Source organism: Leopardus geoffroyi, chromosome D2 (assembly GCF_018350155.1).
Source record: "Leopardus geoffroyi isolate Oge1 chromosome D2, O.geoffroyi_Oge1_pat1.0, whole genome shotgun sequence".
Classification (NCBI taxonomy): Eukaryota; Metazoa; Chordata; class Mammalia; order Carnivora; family Felidae; genus Leopardus; species Leopardus geoffroyi.
Genome location: NC_059334.1, coordinates 81,161,615 through 81,180,136, shown reverse-complemented (window position 1 = coordinate 81,180,136; position 18,522 = coordinate 81,161,615). Strand labels below are relative to the sequence as shown.

Sequence of the window (18,522 nt, the reverse complement as noted above, 5' to 3'; positions counted from 1 at the left end):
GTACGTGGTTTGCAGCGGCCACCATGGCACACAGCTCTTTGATGTGCTTGAGACCTCGGTGCCTTTGGTCCTGCTAATAACCAAGGACCCGAGGCTGGGGCTGGAGAGGATGTGCAGAGGGGGTGATGGCCCTGGGTAAGCCCACTTCACCTGCAGCCAAAGCCAGACCCCTCGAAGGGTTCCCAGACCTGGCTCTCCAGCCCTCCGACTCCCGATGAGCCCAGACAGAGGCTGGCGTCTTCTCCGACCCCTGGCACCCCCACCAGGTGGTAGGCAGGAAATCGGAGAGGAAGGCCACCGGCAGGGCTCCCTCCGGCGTGGGTGCCCCTGGAATATTGCTCCCCAGGGCCACGTTATAAAGGATGTAAAACACTCTGGTGCACGGTCAGCTGGAACAGCATGTTGGCTTTAGGCTGCGGCCCTTCTCCAGGGTCCAGAATGCCTGAGGAAAATCAGGGTGGGTCAATGGTGGCGAGTCTTGGGTCCGAACTAAACTTCATCTAAATCCTGTTACTTTTTTGGAGTTTCGTCTTCTGTGTCGCCCCCCCCCCCCCGCCGTTTTTTACTACTGTTATGCACCTAGCTGAAACTGAAGTTTAAATTCTCACTCCTTAGATCACACCTGCCCTTTACTCTTTATGTAGCAGTGCTGATTTTTCACCTCTGTAAACCAAAACCCACCAGAATCCTGAAACAACTTAGCATTTCTAGCTAAGCCTGGACTTCTAAAATTTTTTTAAATTCCCCTTTGGATCAGCAACCGCGTAGAAAAGTTACTTAACATAGTACACGGTTTTCAGGCCAGACTCTAATGTGCAGGAACCTTCCTCTGCCCTCCCTGGCGGTGAGGAAACTTGGAAGGGTCCTAGAAGACCCAACAGACCTGGGCCAGTGGAGTTTGGCGATGATGATGTCTGTAAGAATTCGGCTGACTTGAGCGTCTGATCTCTCCACGTGCATCGTGTGGTTTCGTGTTTGAACAAGGGGATAATTGTGATACACGCTCACGCCCTGCTGGGCCAACACATCCGTCCTTGTGCTTGGTGGTTAAGAAGCAGAGGCAAAAATTGCTGGGGAAAGGGCAGCTTCACGCACGGGGACGGCTTTCTCTGCCAGTGGAAGAACTTTCTGTATCATTTCCTCGGGAGTTTCCGGGTGCCTGTATTCTTGAAAGTTGGATACCTTTGGGAAGAATGGAAATAGTAAACCCCTGGCTTCCTTCCCGCCTTGTCTTAAGGAAGAAAGAAAGAGGCTCGTTCTTCCAGACATGGATAAAGCTGGGCACCCTGCTTTGCCCGCTGCCCAAGGGTTAAGTTCAGGTAGTCGTAGCCCAGAGTATTGGCTCCCCGGCCAGGACTTCTGTAAAGCTCTGTAACTGTCCACAAGGAACAAACAGAACATTAATTCCAGAAGGCCTCCACGTTTTACGTGATTCCGAAGAGAAAGCCTGAAACGGGCCCCCGGGTTTATGAAAAGCACCAGGCCTGCCTCCCGCCGCGGGCTGTGCTGGGCCTGGCTTCTCCTGACACTTGTTCTCCAGGGCTTGTGGACAGGAAGCGGCCTGGCCAGCCAGCTCTGTGACCTGTGTCAGAGCAATAACAAAAGACCAGGCCAGCCTGTTGCCTGAGGGAACGGGATGGGTTCCTCCAACAGGGATTAAAAGGTAAATTGGATCCTGGACAAATCAGGCCAACAGGCTTTGGAGGCTGAGGTTTTGTCGACAAATGAACTTGGCTCTATTTTAAGCCATGTTATGTACCAAGACTTCCTGTTTTTCCAAAGAAATCTCTTGTTTTGGTTTTTGTAACGATGGATTTATTGAAACGTTCACTATTCAAGGGACCCACGTTATTTTCCAACCAAAACAGCAAAACTGGAGATTTTGTGGCCCCAAGAGGCAACAGAGAGAGACACACAGCAAGAACATCATTCCCCAAAGACTGCTCATTCAGGAGTATTTTAGCCTCGGTGGCTGATCAGTGAATGAACAAAGAGCTAATTGCCAGTCAGGGTCCTAGACGGATTTCATAGCTCAGAGTTTGGCCTCTTGTTTAGAGAGCGGCGGGGGCCAGTCAGAGGACAATTGAAAGGGGTTTTTTGTTTCTCCGGGCTGAGTTAAGCCATGTGTGTGTCTCTTTCTAGGAGTATTGGTCTGGCCAATCAGGGCCGTGTAAATCCCACTCACTTCCTGCCGACCTTTCGACACTGACAGATGTTTTTTCTTGTAAGTGTTGTTAGGGCTGTCTCTACTCGCTGACCTCACCATATTTTAGGGAAGCCATTTTCCTAAGTTTTGTTTCTCAAATTCTGCTTACCCCGTCCTGAGCTCCTCTCCGAGAATAAGATCACCCCGCCTCCTGTTTCTGTCACTTCCTGTTGTCCCTCTTGGACCTGGGAGGGGGAGCCGAGCCCACCTTTGGGTACCAGGGAGCTGGGCAGAGCCACCGCTCTCAAGAGCACGTGGACTTGAGCTGGGGGAAGCCGTGACTTGAAGAAAAGGTCTGATGGAGACTCACAAGCCAGGAGTGTAACAAAGGACCCAATGTGTCCCTATGAGAGAAACTTCTAGAATCTACAGGCATCGCATGCAGATGTGTGCCATGACTGTAGCTCATCAGACACTGGGAGTTCCCCGGGTGTGACCGGGAGGTGGGTCCCTCGCAGGTGACATCATGGCAGCCCGTGTGACCTGGACAAGTCACTGCCTGGGGCAGGCGTTTGGGAGTGATCATGTCAGAGGTCCTAAATCCACCAAAGTGTAGCTCACATCCCTACTCCGAGAGCGCAGACGCGGGATCTGTTCTGGAGGCAGGGAGAACGTGTTGGTATTTTAGCCTTGACCTGAAAGTAACCGCAAGCTCGGCTACGAGACCAACCAGCAAGTGCCTGGAGGGGGAGGGAGTTTTGAGCCGCCGTCGCTGATCCCTCAGGCCCTGATCTGAGCCTCCTGTGGGCTCACTCCTCTGAGAGTGTCTGGGCTGGGGTTGTACCCCTGTCCTGGGATCACCTGGGGTGTCGGAGACTTGCCCAAAGCCACCCCAGAGCAGGTTTGACAACTGAGGTGGTGCTGGGTGTGTTGTTTGCAGCATAGACTGCACAATCGTGTATTGAATTTAGCAGAGTGGAGCGTGCTGGCCGGCTACTCCTGTGCGTGTTGGGTGACTTCACGCTCGAAAGCGTCCACAACAGTGTCTGTCACACATGAAGCACCCTGCAAGCGTTCGCTGTTGCTAAAGTAACAAACACCCCAGCCATTCGGGTCTATACCGGGGGAGCTGCCTGCTCTGGAAACTCGTGTTTTTGTACCTGGACTTTGTTTTCCTGATGAGTTTACAAACCAGTTGGTCTTTGTTTGGCCGATCTCTTGGCTTACTTATGCGGGTAATTCCCTCTTGGGTCTGGGGAGCTCCGCCTTTTGGGGGGGGGGGGCGGGCAGTGTTAATTGTGGTTCGTACAGCTAAATGAGACGTAACTGCCACATTTTCGGCCTGGCCCATGTGGCCCAAAGTGGCTCCTGGGTTTCCAGATTCTTGCACTAGCAATGCCTCTGCAAAGCTGCTTGGGTGGGAAGTGATGTGGGGGCCCCTCGGGGATGAGCAGAAACCTGAGCGGGGGGAGTGACCCAGGGTGGTTGACTCACATTGTCACAGCTGTGAAGGCAGCAGCAGTTTGGAGTCGGTCACTTCTCCAGTCTCAGAATGTTCCAGAAAAGCTGTGGTTCCAAGAAAACGTCAGGGCCCACACGTGCGTGTGCGTGTGTGTTCGTTCTTGCAGTACCGCTGCTCTCCTTTTCTGCCCTTTGGGCTCTGGGTGGGGCTTGCTGACATCTCGGGACTGCCATCTGTCATTCCTGTTGCAGGAATGGGCTATGTTTATGCTTGGAAACTGCAGACCGCATTCATGTTACCTGCCTTCTTTTATCTCTGATCAGGAGCGCTCGACTTTAATAGTAGCTGCAGTTCAAGGACCACTTCTAAGAATAGGAAAGCAAGAGGGCCTGTTAATCCAGTGAATTGCTGTGCCGAGGGTGGCCTGGAAGGCTGCATCCTTAATGTGGGGCCCGGCCCCTGACAGATCTTTTTAATGTCCCCAGACGGATGGGTGTGCGTGAGTCAGAGCGGAGACCCCGGCGTGCCTTAGTTAACTCCGGGCATGTTGAACGCACCTGGGAGTTCACTGGAAGCACCTGTGTAGTTCAAGGAGGACTCTGTGTTCTCCAGGCCCGTGGGCATTGCTGACATGTGGACAGTACAGCCTAATCCCAGAGTTCACAGAACCGGGTGTATCGCGGGCCTCCTGTCAGCGTGGGCAGCTGAGGGCGTAGAGCATTTCGGTGGCTTTCTGTGAGCATTCTCTGTCCTGTAGGTAGCGTAACCTGGTGCCAGTGTAGTTCGAGGGTATCATCGTGTTTTCGTCTCTTCTGTCGTATCAGCGACCATAGTGTGTTCGAAACAGCGAATTCTCAGATTTGGGGAGCAGAACACAGTTGAAGGGAACGGTGAGGACCTTTTTTCTCTTGGCGTCTCTCTCTGAAAACACCGGTCCCCGTCTTCGAGGAGGCGACCGCTCATGTTGCAGGAGTTTGGTGGCTGGGCTGGCAGCTCCTGGGTGTGCCTGTGTGTGCTGAGTTTTCGGGGACCACGGCCAGACTCGGGTGGGTTGGCACTGGTGTTGTGTGATAAAGCCGGGATTCTCCACACGTCACGCCCTGTGGGGGCCACCCCTCCACCCCAGCCGGGACCCCTGCGAGGGTGATCTGAGCTTCCCGAAGCATCACTGGTGCGAGATCCCAGACGATGTCTTGGGGCGGCCGTCCCCAGTATCATCAGCAGGCGTGAATCAGCCTCGTAGGGCCACTGTAAACGAGTACCACCCACCGGGTGGCCGAAAGCACAGAAATGCATTGTCACACGGTTCTGGGGGCCAGGAGTCTGAGCAGGGTGCCTACAGGGTTAGTTTCTTGTGCACACTGGGAAGGAAGGACCTCTTCCAGGCTTCTCTTCTTGGCTTGTAGATGATCATCCCCTCCCTGTGTCCTCACATATCGTCCCTCTGTCCATAGCCCAGTGTCCCAATTTCCCCTTCTCATAAGGACCCCCAGTCCTGTGGGACTAGGACCCACCCTGACGATGACGTGATTACCTCCACAAAGACCGTCTCTCCAAATAAGGTCACATTCCGAGGCACTGGGGCGTCCGACTTGAATGTAATTTGGGGAGGCTGGGGGGACACGATTCAGTCCGTGTAACAAGGCACTCACCCTTACTGTGACCGCGGGCAGTCCGCTGAAAACGTGTGTGAATCCCTTTTGGGTGTTCTGATACGGACAAGCAGACCATAATACGCAGTCGGGGCTGCAAGGGTGGGCTTTTGGGAACCCGCCTTGCCGTAGAATGACATCTTGTGCCATTTGCACATGCTGTCCGGTCCGGGACATAAACATAGTGTCCAGACATCCCACCTTCTCTGAGCCTCCCTTCCTCTGTCTGTTCTTTGTCTGGAGGGGGCTCCAGGGTATACAGCATCCCCATAAATTAGATTATGAGTAGATTTTTTTTTTGAATTTTTTTTTTTTAACATGTATTCATTTTTCAGAGAGAGAGGGACGGAGCGTGAGTGGGGGAGGGGCAGAGAGCGAGGGAGACACAGGCTCCGGGCTCTGAGCTGTCCGTACAGAGCCCGACGTGGGGCTTGAACTCTCGAACCAAGAGGTCATGACCTGAGCCGAAGTCAGACACTCAACTGACTTAGCCGCCCAGGTGCCCCTCTTACAGCAGAGTTTTAAATGGCCATCACCTTGTCAGGAGTTCTTGAATAAGGATTTCACGTAAAATCAGTATCTTTCGGCATCGGCACGGGGTGAGCTGTGATTATCTAAACAGGTGGTTGTATTCCTGTGAACCATCCGATGTTTGCCCTGTTTGTGAAGAACCCTTCGCCATGACAAAGATTCACACCTCTGGAAAATTCCCATGGGGAGCCGCCCCCTCTCCCCTGTTCCAGCATCCTCTCCACACCAAGGGATATTTTAGCCACAGCTCAGAACATTCTGGGCTACGATAAACGTAAAAACAATATCGTTTACCCACCAAAGACTTGGAGAAACAGAACCGGGGGCCCCTGGGACTCGGGGGAAATAATTCAAGAAGACCATTTAACTCCAGGAATAATACCCCGAACCAGAAAGACAAAAGGAGCTATGGAGTGGCTCCCTTCTCGAATTCGATCGGCAAAAATGAATCTGTGTGACCTAGAAGTGTCACCCGATTCTCCTCCCCCATCTGACTGCCAGCTGGCCAGGCTCCTTCAGTTGCAGTCATGGATACAAAGCCCGCCTCCCCCCTCCCGGGCTTCCGCCACACCCCCCCCCCCCCATCCTCCACATTAAAACTGTGCTAAGCAAAATAAATAGCTGCAACTGTTGCATTTCATTTTGTTAAGTAGTTACACGTAAGATTAAGATTTTCCTTTTTGTGGCTCGGGTTGAAAAGATCAGGTCTGGGAAGAACTTTTAAATCGAGACTTTGTGGGAGCACCTGGGTGTCTCCGTCGGTTAAGCATCCGACTTCGGCTCAGGTCATGATTGCACAGTTTGTGGGTTCGAGCCCCATGTTGGGCTCTGTGCTGACAGAACCTGGAGCCTGCTTTGGGTTCTGTGTCTCCCTCCCTTCCCCACCCTCCTTTGAAAAATAAACTTTAAAAAGAGAGAAACTTTGTGGACTTAGGGATGTTTGATTCCATCGTCTCATTTCCTTAAAACTGTCACCTGAGACAGTGCTGCGTGGGCTTACAGAGGCCTCCACGACTACAGCCTGGTGACTTCTCTTGTAGAGAAATGTTAGGGCGAGATTTGGGTATTTGTAAAGATCCGGATGTAGAACTTCCGTTGTCATAAAACAAACTTACTACTCTGTTCCCGAGGTCTGAGTTGAATTTCCTGCGTATCTGCTTTTGTGTAAGCAACGCCTCCTTTGGAATAAAGGAGGGGCCGCCCCTCCGCACTGGGGACACTCCTGTCCCATGTCCGGTCGCTTTCTCCCCTGGCCGGGCTGGGCCGTAGGTTTGAGCAGAGCTGCTCAGGATTCTATTCGGTTTGGTCCTCGACTGGCTTCTGTGACCCAGCCAGCACCACACTTGGGAGGCTGAGCCTCCCTGCTCCTTTGGGCAGGCAAGCAGGTTCAGAGTGAGCTCTTAGCTCTTCCTAGTGTTAGAGATCATCTTTCCAGACACTTTGTTTTTGGAAATGAACAAAGGGTCCCAGCCGGCCAGCATTTCACATGCTGACTTTATCTCCAGCAGAACACCTCAAATCCCCCTCTCCCGCCGGCCTCTGACCTGGTCGGGCCATGCCTGTCAGCCTCTTCCAGTTTCTCCTCGGCCACCAGGTGGCCCGCACACCTCGCTGGGTCGTCTACCCCCAAGTGGGCGCTACGGAGGAGCCTTCTCCAAATCGATGTGTTCGGGTACGTGATGGGGGGAGGGCATTGTGTCAGGTGCTGAGAGAAAAGGGGAGGAGAGAGTCCCAGGACGCTTCCTGGAGAAGGCTGAATTGGGGGTCAGGTGGGACAGCCAGGCCAAGAGTCAGCTGTGCTGCCCAGGGGCGTCCGTTGCCATGGCAACCCTGGCTTCGAAGTGGTGCTCAGAGAGGATGCTGGTCTTACTGAGCTGAGGAGATCCGACGAGCCATCGGCATCACCCTTGGTTTCAGCGTCGATGGACGAAACCAGCCCCGTGCCTGCCGCTCAGAATCTCCATTCCAGAATATGGTGGGAAACGTTCGCTTTTTTCACCTCCCTCTCCAAGTTAGTGCCTCCTGAAAAGGTTGTGCATTCCGAGGTCATCGGTGTTTCACAACGCACCATGCTGGGGGTCCAGGAGAATTGCACAATCAATTCGGCAGGTGTACGTAGTCTCGAGCTTTGTGGTGGAAACCCTGACGCGCCTTTGCTCCGTTCCATCTCTGCTTTCCTCTCCTCAGACGTTACGTCCCTGCCACGTTGTTTTCGTTTTCCTCACTATGGCTCATTCCTCACTGACACGTCTTTAAACAAGAAGCAAGGGCGTAATAGAAAGTCAGCCTTCGGGGTGGCCATGCCCTTCCTGCATCAGGGAGCCTCCACTGCCGAGCCCAGGCCCTAGATGGTAGGGCGGCCTGCCTGGGTTCCCTCTTCCCTGGCCGATCATGTGCCTGAATCTAAACTTCTGTTGCTTTAAGGGTGAGTGGGAGGTCCGGGTTCTTTTTGCATCCGGAGGTGGAGGGAAAGTGCACTGTGCCATCCTGAAATCAGCTCAGACCTTTCCTTCTGGAGGTGTCGAGCCTCATTGCCTCTAGGTTCTTGTAGAGCCCAACTGGGGGGTTGAAATCCGTCAACCTGCCGAGTCCCTCAGCACAGCGACTCAGGGCTCTGGGGCCCGGGAAGGCCACGCAGGGTGTGCAGTGCCCTCTGCCGGCTGAAGGGCCCCATCACTGGGCGCCAGTCCTGCTCCTGGGAAGGACTGGACCAGGAGAAGGTCCGCCCCACACCTGTGGTTTCCCTTAGCTGTGCCAGCGAGCCAAGACTGCAGACGGCACGACTTCACACGTGGATTCCGGAGTGCACAGCGTCCAGAGACCAGGCTGGAGTCCTCAGGGGCAGCAGAGCAGTTGTGTCCCCTAAGGAAGTCCCCTCCTCTGGGCTGGCGGCCAAGGATTCAGGGCCTCCCAGTGGCAAGAAATCAAGAGGCAGAGGTCTTCAAAATCTAACATGAAGATTTTTCAAAATTCAAGACCTTATTGCAGTTCATTTAAAAAAAAATTTTTTTTTTTTTTAACATTTATTCATTTTTGAGAGAGAGAGAGAGACAGAGAGGAAGACACAGAATCTGAAGCAGACTCCAGGCTCTGAGCTGCCAGCACAGAGCCCGACAGGGGCGGGCTCGAACTCACAAACCGCAAGATCATGACCTGAGCTGAAGTCAGACGCTTAGCCGCCCGGGCCACCCAGGCGCCCCTGCAGTTCATTTATTTGTTAACCAATTCCTATAAAATTGTCCTTATCAGACATTTCGATTCAAGTGCAATCCATCTGTGTTGGAAGAAACCAAACAATCCAAACCGCCTTAAAAGTGTTACATGTTCTCTACTCTCCACTCTCCTGCCCTCCCCACCCTCCATTCCATAGGCTGTTTTCAAATTAATTTATCTTTAATCTCTACACCCAGCGTGGGACTCAAACTCACAACCCCAAGATCAAGAGTCACATGCTCTTTGAATGGAGCCAGCCATAGGCTAACGTGTAGCACACTGTCCACTAACACAGGTAGCTCTCCACAGGTAGCTGTCCCCTGGTGACGCCTGCCTTGGTTGACCCCCAGGGTCCAAGCCCTTACTGGCCGTTAGTTATCCCTGCTTTTACTCTGCCCTGGACCACAGCAAGCATACACAGGGCTTCTCACAGGCTGCGGGCAGTACCCTCGGGTTACCTTGGGGGCATTGGAGAGGCCACCCCAAAAGCCTCAACCACGGCCAAGGCCCCTCTGCAGGCCTTTCATGAGAACTTTCGGACGTTCCGGATGCTTCTTGTGTAGGATGCTGACTTTTCCTCACTCGGATGCAACATCCTGCAGTGGTTTCTTAGGTTCGGTATGGAGCGGGAGATGAGCTGTCTGGTCACCGCAGAACTTCCTCTGTTCACAGAGAACTTGAGGCGCTACGCCCTTCATCCTGTCCACGCAGACTTCCCCGCTACAGGTCGAGATTGTCATGCCAAAGGAGGGCAGGGTCAGAAAATTAGGAAAGGAACAATTAACTCGTGTGTCTACGGTTCCTCGGTCTCAACACCGTGGGAGTAAAAGTTGGTGTTCTGCATTTTTTTTTTTTTTCCAACGTTTATTTATTTTGGGGACAGAGAGAGACACAGCATGAATGGGGGAGGGGCCGAGAGAGAGGGAGACACAGAATCGGAAACAGGCTCCAGGCTCTGAGCCATCAGCCCAGAGCCCGACGCGGGGCTCGAACTCCCGGACCGCGAGATCGTGACCTGGCTGAAGTCGGACGCTCAACCGACTGCGCCACCCAGGCGCCCCTCTGCATTTCTTAATTTAAATGAAAATGTGTTTCCTCGCCTTTTCTTGTTTTGCTTGCTTTTGTTCCTAAAGGCTATTTTATTACGACAATGAATATATTAATTTTGAAGCATCCTTGTAAGTCAAGGGCTTTAAAAATGTGTGAAAATCCTGAACACGGTGCCTCTCATTTTCCTTCAGCTTGGGTAGACCAACACCTAGTTTTCATTATAACACAAAACAACCAATTAAGAAAATCATGAATCGGTTCCGTTCTTGGTGATCGCTGTTAGCACGTGAAAATCTTGAGAATTTTTGAGTTTTACATTTAACACCAGGAAACGAATTTCCACGTGCTAACAACCCAAGCTGAAGGACACGCTCGGCATCCTTGGCCAGGGAGCTGGTCTGAGCGGAAGAGTGCCTTTGACATCTGCTCCCTCCTGGTGGCAGCCTCTGGCCTCACGGGCCTCACCCGTGGGCAGTGGGGTTCTTCATGCCAGAAGACTGCTTTCTAGGTTTGTGACCTTCCCAGCTCTTTGGGCTACATGTACATGGTCTTTGCCCTTCACCTCTGTCTCCTTCAGAGCCCCAGAAAATATTTGGCTGGGGGTTGGATGGAAAGAATAAAATTCCAGGCCCACAATTCCTGAGCCTCGCATCCAAATTGTAAAAAGCTTTCAAAGCTTTTTCTTCCCTAAATGTTTCTTTTTGAGAGAGAAAGAGAATGAATGAATGCATGAATCCGAAGCAGGCTCCAGGCCCCCAGCTGTCAGCACAGAGCCCGACTCGGGGCTCGAACTAACCAACCTCATGACCTGAGCGGAAGTGGGACCCTTAACCAATGAGCCACCCAGGCACCCTTCCAAACTTTCTTTCTTTTCTTTCTTTTGTAATCCATTTGGCAGCGGATTTTGACCCGGCTTGAAGTGTTGGATAATTTTTGCATCCTGTATGGTGGAAATCTTAATGGTTGATTTGGGGGTCCACAGTAATATGGTGTGAGCTCTGTATTGCCTTTTAAAAACCGAAATGCATCTGACTTCTGAAGCTTGCCAGGCCCCTGGGTGTTGGAAAAGCATGGCGGACCTGTGCTAATCAAGCTGTCTGTGCACCTTCTGTCTGAAGATGTGTGGATGGGACCCTTGGAACGGACTGAGGGCATGTGACCAGGGTGTGACCTTGTCACCCTAGGCTTGGCTCCTGGGAGTTACCTGGGGAAAGATGAACGGCCTTGCCAAACAATGTACAGGTCTGGCTTCAGGAACCAGAGTGAACCTTCAGTGTATATCAGAAGGTCCTGCTGGTTACCTCTGGGGTACGGGGAGGGGGCTCTCTGAGTCACCTGTGCCCCTTGTTATATGCCACGTGATGTCTGAGCCATGGGTTTCCCCTTTCAAAATTGTTTTTATTATTTATGAGAGAGAGAGAGAGAATGAGAACACAAGTGAGGGAGGGGCAGAGAGAGAGGGAGGCACAGAATCCGAAGCATGTTCTAGGCTCTGAGCTGTCAGCATAGAGCCCGATGTGGGGCTCGAACCCATGAACCATGAGATCATGACCTGAGCCGATAACCGACTGAGCCCCCCAGGCCCCCGGGTTTCCCCTTTCACAAAAACCTAAATATGCCCCAAAGCTACTGAACAAACAATCAAGGAGCAGTAGTAGCTTTGAGACACTTACAAAATTGACTTCAGTAAGCTGATTTCCCACAAGTTGATCATCCCCCCCCAAAACTTCATTTTCTTCCTTAAAATGCAGTTCGAATGCTTCTGTTAATTGTGGTATTATGTCAGCCATTTGACCAAAGGCTAGGCCAGTGTTTTTCCTGCTGTCCCCTGACCCCTGTAGAACATTTGTCTTGTCTCGATTTCAGTTGGCTCTCCAGATAAGAGTCTACTAAACAAAAGCCAGATCCCCTGATCAGAGGACTCTCTCCAGCTCTCTTCCCCAGAACGGAATCTGTTGTTCCCGTTTGGCCTCCAAAGGTGGTGGAACAGGTCCTTTTGCGATAGCCTGAAGATCAGCGACTTTATTGGGTCTCCATGAAGAGCCAGAGAGGGCTTTCTGGGCAGTTGTCATTGTTGGGCCAGCATCGTCAAGGCTCTAGTGAAACGTGCTTACCTTGCCCCCCAACGTGCTGGATCCACACCACACACAGGGTCCTTGCCTGTGCCAGCAGGTACGGTGTGCTGCCCTAGCCTGATGGGTAGCGCCCTCCCGGGTCACTCACAGGCTGGTGGAGCCTTGTAGGATGGGGTGAAGGAAACCTGAGGAGTGCTGCTGTTCCTTTAGGGACCCCAGGCTGGGGAAGGTGGGAGCCTTCGCTGCCGGGACTGCAGGGGGCCGTCTCTCCTTACCTTGGATGATGCCAGCCTCTCGACCCCTTGGCAGAAATTACAGTGCAATATACTTGGTGGGCTCCAACGGTTCACTCAGGATTTGGCAGCTCTTGCTTGACTGTGATAATAGTGATTCGTTAGCATATCCTGAAACTTGGTCTGTCTTTATGAACATAACGTTTAAGTAGGTTTCGTGAAAAGAATTGAAGGCAGTCGCCATGGTTTTAGGTGAATTTTCATTGTGAAAGACATGAATTACTTTGTGTAAATTTCTTCGTCTGCCTAGTGTTTATGGAGACTAGGAATCGGAATAAAGAAACAGAGGGCATCTTAAAAACTTGTGATTTTAAGAAGGTAAATGAGTTGGGGTGCCCGGGTGGCTCAGTCAGTTGAGTCCCAACTCTTGATTTCAGCTCAGGTCATGATCTCACAGTTGGTGGGTTCAAGCCCCGAGTTGGGCTCTGCACTGACAGCAGGGAGCGTACTTGTGATTCATTCATTCATTCATATTCTCTCTCTCTCTCTCTCTCTCTCTCTCTCTCTCTCTCTCTCCCTCTCCCCCCGCCCGCCCCTTCCCCGCTTGTACCTGCTTTGTTTCAAAATAAATAAACATCAAAAAAAAAAAATGTAAATGAGCAAGGACTAGGTTGTAGTGTTTTGGGTCCCGGCAGGTGGGTTGCTAATGGTCATGTTTGATAAAATCAATCTGCCCATATTTTAGACCTCATTGGATGGGGGAAACATCCATTTCTCTTGTACTCGGTTTTGGGTGTTTGTTTTGTGTTTGATGTGCAAGCAGGTGGTTATAAAATGAAGTGTTCTTCTTCCTGTTCGTCCCCCCTTTGAATTCTCGAGTTTCTCTTGGAAATCCACGTGGAGTAAACCTCCCATCCTCACTGCTCCTTTCTGGCAGTAACGAGAATCTATGTACCTTTCTCATGCAAGCATCTTTCCTCCTCTGAAATGAGCCAGATTCACTGACACCAAACCTTTCAGCCCTAGATCATCTCTCCTCTCAAGCTAAAATAAAAGGTCAAGTAGACCTTCCTGTGGTTTACCCTGCAATTTTAGGATCTCCCTTTCTGGGGCAGAATGCAGTGGTTTTCTCGTCAGGTTTGGCAGTGGGATCCTACTTCTACAAACACCTGACTTCCCTTCTGACGGTTCTTTAGTTCCACTGAGGTGTCCCTCCCAGCCTCAGCTGGAGGGAGTGGTATCCATGGCTGGCTCCCGCATGCCAGGGGCTGGCTCACCAAAGGAGGAAGGCCACGCGCGGCCCTCTGAAGCCCGCTGCTTTGCACTGAATATTTTCACACGCATTCCACTCCCCTTGGGAACGTAAAAACATCCCTTTTTCACGAATGCAGATCCCGCTCACGCAACGGTCATTCCACATACTTGTTTCTAGAATATTCTAGAATGCTACTTCCATCCACGACAGACACCACGGCCATAGTCTGAGCAAAAAAGGGACCCATCCCCCTCTCCTTTTTCTCCTCTCTGTGCACCCTGATTTGTTGTGAAGCATTGATGAGATAGTGTCAGCTGCTGATTGTGGTGATAAATTCAGGGGCCGAAAGGGGCCTGATCTGTGAGCAGAGACATAGAAATGAAGACAGAGCTTGGCTGTCAGAGCGAGCACTGCCCCGGGGAGCCCGGGGCCGGCGTGCAGGGGGCACGGGGGTGCTGGTGGTCTCCATGGACCCCAGCCGGAGACCCTAGCTCGCAGCTCTGCCCTGAAGAAGGCCTGTCCCTGCCGTCGGGAAGGAGGGTTGTGTTAATTAAGTCCTCATAAGTAGCTTGCTCCTCGGGAGAGCCAAGGAGGAAAATGTCACATTTCATACATTCTTGCTTCAAAGAGATACCGAGGGGAAAGAACGAGGCTCCGCACATCAGCGGTCACTGCCACGAGATCCTGACCAGACTCCGCCTGGTGGCTGTGCGACTCTGAATTCGCTGTCCACATGGGTGGGTGCCACAGCTGGAGGGGCCCCCACGGAAGGGCCAGCCCCCAGCCCGAAAAATATCCAGACAGGAGTCCTTTGCCCCTTTCCTTCTCTTTTTCTTTTGGTAAATAATAGGACACAGGCTATTTGTGTAAGCGGATGTCTGATCTTTCCTTTGATTGCATAATCGAGATCCTACTTATCAATTTTTCAGGACGCCATCTAATTATACAAATTAAAATTCAAAGGAAAGCAAAAAGAATGATTACGCCTCACTTGGGCGTAATGGAAGGAGGAGGGTGTGAAACCCGGCTTGCCTCGGATGATAATGCTGTCATTTTTCATCTCCAAGGCACTTCACAAATATTAACTAATTAATTCTCTCACCCCTTGGCTAACACGAGGTTCTGTCTTCATGCCAGCGTCGAGGACAGGGGCCGCACTGCAGCTCGGTGATCAGAACTCTGGCAAATGAAAATTGCCGGCCGAGCTCTGGGGCCTCAGGCCACCTTTCCCTCTGCCTGGGACTCCCTTCTCCCATTGGTTTGAGTTAGGAACCACCCCCCCCCCCCTTTCCCTGCCTTGCGTTGTTGCCTCTCCTAAAGCCCAAGAAAAGTGAATTTTTATAACATGACCGCCACACCTGTCCCACCTGCTTTGGGACCACCTTTGTCTCCCTAGCCCAGTATGGCCGGTTCAGGTTTGGGGAACTCTCCGGGTTTGAAGTTCAGGTTTGGGGAACTCCCCAGGTTTGAAAAGGGCTTAGTATCTCTGGGATGTTACGTTAATTATTTATGTCATTAGAAATTGTGCTTCTTTCCTAGCTCTTTAAAAAAAAAAAAAACAAACGTGTAATTATTGCCATAAATCTTTGAGGTGTGCCTCATTGCTGGGAAATTAGCCATTAACTACCAGGAAGTCTGCCTTCTCATAGTCAGACCTGTATTCTGACCTTTGATAAAGTAACTCCCAGCGTTTTGCATAATTGATGACCATACATAATAATCCTCATTATTAACCCTGGAGCCTCACTCTTGTCTCCTGTCCCCCCTCATTTGCTGGGTAACTGAGGACAACTTCCTCTGACCGTGTTGTTAAAGTAAGACCACCGCAGTGAGTCGAGAGCTCGGACGTTGCGGGGTGCAGATCGTGATTTGCGGCCTCAACTGGTACGTCGGATGAGGAGGAAATGAGGGTCCGGTCCCCCCCCAAGACACACACCCTCCACAGACAAGCTGGCCATCAGCTTCCCATTCTTCAGGTGGCTCGTGGCTTTCCCTCTGGAGAGCCCCACAGGCCCCAACCCACACGGGAGACCCTCCTCTGCTGCCTCGTTTCTGCCAGAAACACCGGGCACGCCTGGACAGGTGCGGGTGCGGTCTCCGTTCCCCAGTGTCGCGGCCGGCAGCCTGGACCCTCCCATCGCCGATACCGTCTGTGGCCTGGACGCCCCTGGCCCAGGCGGTTAGGTGGCCTGTGACTTCCTGCCCCGTTCTCGTGCGGCGGGATCGGGGGCTTGTGTTGTGCTGAGCGGTGGCTTTGACTGCTGACCCCAAAGGGCAGTTTGGGGAAACTTTGTAAACTGCCTGGCAGAAGGCGTGGGCAGAGGCTGTCCCGTAGCCACGGCTGGGTGTCTGTCTTAGTGCAGGGGGGCCTGGGACCCCCTCGCCGGTCCGGGTGGGTCTGGAGTCGGCCCCTCTGCGTTCCCAGAAGTACAGGGCAAGGCCCAGCTGGCTGTAGCGTGGTCTCTGGCCTCGGAGCACAAATAACTACCATTCACGTTGTCAGCGATTGGTCGTTTACAGCCCGAAGTTAAAAGCTAGGGTTCTGGATGCTGCCGTTTACTGCTTCCAGAGACCAATAATCTCCCTTCCTGTCCAAGTCCGAGGGCGGGAGAGCAAGTGCTGGTGGCAGGTCCCCTTATAGGAAGTGGCAGTAAAGCCCTGAATGACTGTTGTCCTGTGCCCCCAGGGTGTCCAGAGAGTAAGGATTCTTTTCTCCTTGTTTCAGGGTTCATAGTGGCGTAATGCCCGCAGACTCCTGCGCGTTCCCCTAAGTTCTTAGAGGACCGCTTTGCCTTTTGAATCAGAGAGTTGCAAAGTTCGATAAAGAATGGCCCTTGTGGATAAGCACAAAGTCAAGCGACAGCGATTGGACAGAATTTGTGAAGGTAAGAGCCAGCGTGATTGGCGGTTTGTAACCAAAGGCGCGTAGTCCCGCCCTCGAACCCTCGCCCCGCTCACCGCTGACCAGTGGGGGAACTGGTTCCCTGTTGAGACTGCGCCCCGCCCCCCCCTCCAGCCAGAGATCCCCCTGCCCGTGTCCCGAGCTGTGGTCAGTAGACCTGACCTTCGAGCAGGGGTGCCCAGCTCCCAGGGTGTAGGGGTGGGGCTAGGAGAGCTGGGGAGGGAGCGGCCCTAGGTCTGTTTCCGGCACACCCCTCAGGTCATCCTGCGTATGACAGACGCTGCGTAACAAACAGGATCGTCTTTTTTCACTTTCTGAGGTTTCCGGACTCTTACCTGTTTCGGATTAAGGTATTTACAGTGATGAATTCCAAGATCCTGAATTCCTGAAGAGTCCGTGCATTGTCTCTCATTACGTGTTCACATCCCTGGTATCTTTGAAAACGTCTGGAAGTGTTTTATTCATGAAAGGAAAAATAAACATAATTAAAATCTAATGGAAACCTGGGGACAGACCTCTGTAATGTTGATTAAACACCATCCCTCCCTAATGAGGGAGCGGTAAGAAATCCAGAGCGCGTGGCCCTGGGCTTGGAGTTGAGTGCTCCTCGCCAGCCTCGTCCCGGCTGCCGACTGGGCTGGCTCGGCCTGGTTACCCGGTGACTTGGCTGCGACGTGTGTCACACAGGTCATGGAAGGGAGCCCCCCGGGCAGGATGGGCTCAGCAGCACCCCCTGGGCTCGCACACCGGTTGGCCCACCAGCTGCCCCGTATGGAACGGTTTGTCCTGAAAGCAGAGGTGACTCCAGCCACGTGGGGTGAAAGCATCAAAGACGTGTTGTGTGACCGGCAAGAGCTCTGTGACACGAGAGGGTAGTGGTGCTGACTGTCCCCCACACCCCTGAGGCTCTGCTGCTGTGCAGGGGGCTGGAGATTTAAAGGTTTGGTTTTGTTTTTAATAAACATGCCAAAACGTTCAAACCTCCAGAGAGATCGGTAGGGTAGTAGAACGGATACTGATAGTCCCTTCAACCGCATTTGCCAGTTGATGAGATTGGCCATCGTTTGCTTTCTTTTTATAGCTGTACAGATAGAGATACATTCGTGTACGAATGGATGGCTGGGCTTTCCAGAACCATGTAGAAGAAAGTTGCAGGTGCAGCGGTTCACTCCCAAATACCTGCGTGGCCTGTGTGCCCTTTTAGGACGTCTCCTGATGTAAACACAGCACCGTAATCACGCCCAGGGGACCGGACCACACCGCAGTGTCCTGATAACAGACGGCGCACTCACGCTGCCCCCGTGCACGTGGTTCATGCGGGTGCTTGTTCGTGCAGGAACTCCTCAAGGGTCGCACCCTCCATTTAGTGGTCTTGTCCTTGGTCTCCTTAGCCTACCTAATTTTTTGAAAGCCTGTTTGACTTTCAGAAGCATGACTAGTCACGGAAGAGCCCAGACCGACTGGTCGTGTCCCAGACTCTGGCTTCCACCCGATCGCGGGGGGATTTAGTCAGTTTACTTTTTGACCTCTGGCGGAAAGGTGCTTCATTTGAGGTTACTGGGTCTCCTGTTCTAAAAAGCCTTTAGTGGATCAACTTTCCAGCGTTCGTGTCCTTGATGCCTGTGGTGCGGATTCTGCCCGTTCTACGGTTTCTATCTAGACGTACCGCATCGGAGACGAGAATGCGATTGGAGAGCCAGTGGCCTGTCCCCTCTGTGTTTTCAGGGCTGTTGGCAAGGGCAAACCATGATGGATTTTTCAGACCCTCTCTCCCCAGCATGGTTCACCCACCTGCCGCCCACTTTTTATAACCGAAATTTCAGCGTCTGCCTCACCTGTGAACGGCATTCCCGAGATAAGTTAAAGCTACAATTTTTGAAATTTCTGAATAGGCACCATCAAGACAGACATTTGAAATTCAGTTACTCGGGTGTTCCTTGTAACCCACGATCCCAAACCCTCGTTTGCTGTCCCGTTAAGTACAACAGGTGTTCCAAGGTGCT

General features: G+C 52.3%; 1 protein-coding gene across 6 annotated transcripts in view; it reads left to right on the top strand.

Moving 5' to 3' along the window:
* Positions 1-18,522, top strand: part of CTBP2 (C-terminal binding protein 2) — a 161,078-nt gene that overhangs the window by 93,762 nt on the left and 48,794 nt on the right. For all 6 annotated transcript variants that reach the window (XM_045439180.1, XM_045439175.1, XM_045439181.1 and 3 more), the window contains one exon: positions 16,343-16,502. In XM_045439180.1, coding sequence (XP_045295136.1) covers positions 16,445-16,502 — 58 coding nt within the window. In that variant the 5' untranslated portion in view covers positions 16,343-16,444. The remainder of the gene's footprint in view (positions 1-16,342; positions 16,503-18,522) is intronic.